Genomic DNA, 4,743 nt, shown 5'->3' with positions numbered 1-4,743 from the left:
ATTTTTTTTATTAGTGTAATTTACTTTTGTGGATAGAATTATTTTGTATCGAGTGAAATACAAAATTTCATTTTTAACAATGTTTTCTAGCATTTTTAACAATATTTTATTTGTATTAATTCTTGTATATGCAAAGAAGAGAAGTTATTTCACTTAATTTAAACTCATTTTTTATATTAAAACTTCTTTAATATTATAACTAATTAACCATGACGATTTTAATGTTGAAATCCCTAAAGTGTCTATGAATGCAAAATTGGTCTAAATACTGCCTTTTAAATATTTTTATCTGTTATATATTACCGTAACCTATATTACTTTATGTTTAATTTAATTTTTAAAGCTTAAAGATATTACGTTCTAATTCATTGTTCAAGTTACAAAAATTGACTTGAAATTTAAACGGTATAACATAAATTGGAACAGACATGAAATTAGTGCAATTCACACTTAGAAGGTAAACGGAAAACGGAAAAAATAAGAATGTTGAAAGAATAAATTGATGAAATTATATTCCAATACTTTTACTTTACAATGTTCATATTTATTCCTACAATGATATATCATGCATTAAAATAAAAAAATAAAAACTTCAACCACATGGCTTAAAGTAGAAGGAATAAGTATATTAACACATGTTCATATGACTTAATTAATTTGTCCTAAGAGAGTGTATTGGTATTTTACATTTATAAGTTCACATGAAATTAATGGAATATAATAGAATATTATAAATACTGGTTATGGATGGCTATGAATAGACATATGGGCCAAGTCAATTACTTTAAGTTATAATTGACTATCGTTAATTCACATCGCGTAAGATCCACTTTAAAAGGAATTATTTCCTAATAGAATTTAAGGAAATTTACATAAACTTCATTAGTTTATGAGCAAATTACTTAGATACACTCTAATTTGTAATATTATGTATCTTACCAAATTTTGATGCCTTCAGATATATGTATCTGGGATACATAGGTCAAATTTAGGTGTAGTTTGTTCTAGATACATTGTAATCAAGTAGATTTGTATGTATCTGGGATACATAGCAAATCTCGTTCGCCTCTCTCCCATCTCGCTCACCACTCTCCCATGTATTCGACATCTCAGATACATGTGAAATACTCCAGATACATACATATACATGTATCTAGTGTGTATTTAGTGTGATTTACATGTTTTTGAGATTCATACATATCTCGCTCGCCTCTCTCCCTATTTTTGTGAATCTGGTAGCAAAAATACATGTATCTAAGGGTAAGATACGTAAGAAACTCTTAATTAATGATAAAATACATAATATTTTAAAAGTATAGATAATAACAATATATATGACAGTAAAATACGTCTAATCATATAGTTTTTTCCAAAATTGTTTAACAAATTAAAACTCTTTTGATCGAATTATTAATTCAAATTGATTGTCGTAATGTCCTTATGTTGCAGTTGGAGGTTGATTAATATTGACGTACATATATAATTGGCATTTGGTATTATAGCTTGCAATAATATTTTTTTAATCATGATAGTATTATATATTATAATTGGTCTTAATTAGTATTTTATTTTCTCAAAACTCTCTCATGAACAAGTGATTTATTAACTTGGCTATTTTTTTTTTGGTTTCCCACCTGGTGTCCGGAGCTCACATTAAAGCTTTGACTAAATCCGGATCATGCACTGTAGGGCTCATTTGGGTGTGGCGCTCCCCACAAGATTTTCTCCATACCCAGGGCTCGAACTCGACACCTTTGGTTAAGGATGAAACACTCCCACCAGTGCACCACAACCCATGTTGGTAATTAACTTGTTGCTATGTTACTTTGATTCACAAAATAAAATAAAATCATAAATGATCGTATATTTCTGATTTGCTGACCTGTGATATATGTATGTGATTCTTCTAGCAACTGCCATTGCATTATCATTTCATACCAACACACAATTATTAATTAATTAATATTATCTTGTGCAACTTTTTTTTGGTGGGTACTGTTGAGGTGTTAAATCCAATTAGACCATGACCATGCATGTATCTTCTAATTAAGCAACCTTGTTTTTATATATTTCGACTGTATTCCAGCCCAATAAGTGCGGGATCAAGTCTAAAATGAGCACGAACGAGCTCGAAAAATAAAAATATAGTATTGGTGTTTTGAACTTAAAATTTCAATGTGAATTATGAATTCCTTCAATATATATATATATATATTGTGTATTTTTTGTCGAGGGGTTTCGGATGGCTTGTTTGATCAAACTTCTAAAATCTACTTATTTTGACGAATGTTTTTAAAGTGCAAGGGGTAAAAGGTCCTCCATAAAGTTTGGTATCGTAACAACAATTTTGGCCAAAGTTGAAAGATTTTCAGACTTTTTTCCCAAATATTTTTGTACTAGTATTTATGTAAAAGAAAAAAAATGATTTTAATCAGTCATAAGTTAGAGTTTTTAACTTTTGACTTTCGACTAATATGCCGAAAGTCAAATGTCCATCCAAACAAACTCAAAGTGTAATTTTCTCAAAAGTGTTTTTTCAAAAAAATACTCTAAAGGAAAAACTATTTCTTCTGAAAAACAACTTTTGCTATCCTTCAAGTACTTATTTTCTTTCAAAAGCTTGACCAAACACCTCTTTTTTTAATTAAAAAAAACACTTTTAACTTCTCAAAAACCTGATTGTGTTAAAACATACGCATCATTAATCCGATTAGTTTTACATTATTTTTTGATACTGAGATACAGTTCAATTTGAAACATATCTCTTGATGATTTGGTTATTTACTTATGTCACCAACCATAACCAAACATTGATTTCAATAATAGCGTTATTTTTTTTTATATATATTTTAAAAAAGTTACTCCATGTTAGTATTTATTTAAATTTAGGCCTAATGATCACGTTTAATATATGTGGGGAGAAGGTTGATTAATTTTGTCATTAATGTTTGGCCCTATTTGTTAGTGTAATTGGGAGACACTTTTTTTTTCTCAGTACATTATACTAACATTTAGACAGCCAATTATTTTCACTTTACTCATAGCCCCCATCTCAACCACCACACGTCCCTACCTCTCATAGTTATTTAAACCGTACATAAATATTTTTAAAATAATATTTTCTCATCAATTTTTTTTTTTTTTTCATATCGAACACAATTAATTGGTACAAGGAATAAGGAATAATTAATGATCTCGGAATGATTATTTTATCAGCAGAGCTGCTTCAGGAGGAATTCAAACGGCTCACTGTCCAAATGGCATCCACTTTTGAGGCTAATGAAAAATTGGCTAGCAAAGCAATGAATGAAGCTAACGAATTCCGCTTAAAGAAAATGCATCTTGAAAATATGCTCCGGAAATCATCTGAGGAGCTTCAGTCAACCAAAGACCATCATGAAGTAAGGGTTTTTGAGCTTTCCAGCCAGGTGAGTAAAATGTCAGGTCAAATAGAAAAGCTGCAGACAGAAGTTGAAGAAAAATCTATGCAAATACAGAGACAAGAAGAGCTTGCCAAAGAAAATCACCTGTACTTGTCACAGAAAATTATAATCCTCGAAGCTGAGATTGAAAATCTTCTAACAGACAAGAAAATATCTTCTGATCATGAAGAACAGAAGAACAGCCTGATGGCAGAGTTAGATAAAATGAGGACATCAATTAAAGACATGGAATTGCTTGTAGAACAAGGTCACAATGAAAGAAGTGAACTGGAGACTAAGCTTGCTTCAGTGAGAAAAGAAGCCGATGAGTCTCTTAAGGAATTAAACAATATGAGGTCTCTTAAGGATGAGAAGGAGGCATTAGCTCGTAAACTGCAATCTGAAGTAGATAACCTTAAATCTAGGTGCAATGAAATGAAAAGGATGTTGTTTGAGGACGAGGTGGAGAAAGAAAAATTGAAAAAGCAGGTATCTCAATTGAAAGGTGATCTAAAGAAGAAAGAGGATGCATGTTATTATTGTACCAAGCAAAAAATTCTAACTCGTTACTTTAGTAAATGTCAGCAGCAAGACAGTTTATTCTTCTCTTGAGAACTTATAAGTTGTTTATGTATTATGCCTTGATCTTCCTAGCGTTTTCTTTCAAATCCTGCTCGGATAGCTTACCAGAAATATGAATGTGTCCTATCTTTATCGTTTTTCTTATTGGAATACCTTTGTACTTGCAGCATGGAAGCCTCAGATTTTTCCATTTGAGTCATAAACAGTACATCCATTTCCATGGTACACTAGAGATTTCATCCACAAAGTGAATATTTCTCTTCTTCGACTCACATAAAAGTTAGATGAAATAGAAGAAAAAGATGATGATGATGAAGAAGTTGTACTAAGATAATTTGACTTGTTTGGGTGAACTTTAGCCATTGAAATATTAATAGGCTTAATTTAGAGAAGGAGTTGGAAATATTTTGAGGTGAGAGAGGACACTAAAGCACAATGTATATATGTATATATATATACTTGTCGAAGTAGGTTGTGGCTTATAAATAAGAAAGATAAAAGACGTTAGCAAACCGACTTGATAAAAGGAATCAACAAAGGTAATAGAGCATAATATGTACAACTAAAGTTCTCCACTTTCTTAGTCACTTCCTTCTGGCTTGGGGTTAACTAACATGCAAATATAAACTAACTCGTTTTAATAATTATTTTTACAGTAGTATTCGATAGGTCGACCAGAAGGGTTGCTCGGATGACAAGCACCCTCTATCTCCAGTTGGAAAATTGTGTGTTCAACTTT

At 30.7% G+C, this 4,743-nt stretch overlaps 1 protein-coding gene across 1 annotated transcript in view; it reads right to left on the bottom strand.

The window, feature by feature from the left end:
* Positions 1–4,426, bottom strand: part of LOC125851128 (protein LURP-one-related 11-like) — a 25,093-nt gene extending 20,667 nt beyond the window's left edge. Inside the window, exon 1 of the mRNA XM_049530916.1 lies at positions 4,320–4,426. Coding sequence (XP_049386873.1) covers positions 4,320–4,367 — 48 coding nt within the window. The 5' untranslated portion in view covers positions 4,368–4,426. The remainder of the gene's footprint in view (positions 1–4,319) is intronic.
* Between the last annotated feature and the right edge of the window lie 317 nt (positions 4,427–4,743).

This window comes from Solanum stenotomum, unplaced genomic scaffold, assembly GCF_019186545.1.
Source record: "Solanum stenotomum isolate F172 unplaced genomic scaffold, ASM1918654v1 scaffold22793, whole genome shotgun sequence".
Taxonomy (NCBI): domain Eukaryota; kingdom Viridiplantae; phylum Streptophyta; class Magnoliopsida; order Solanales; family Solanaceae; genus Solanum; species Solanum stenotomum.
This window is presented reverse-complemented; position numbering and strand designations above follow the sequence as displayed.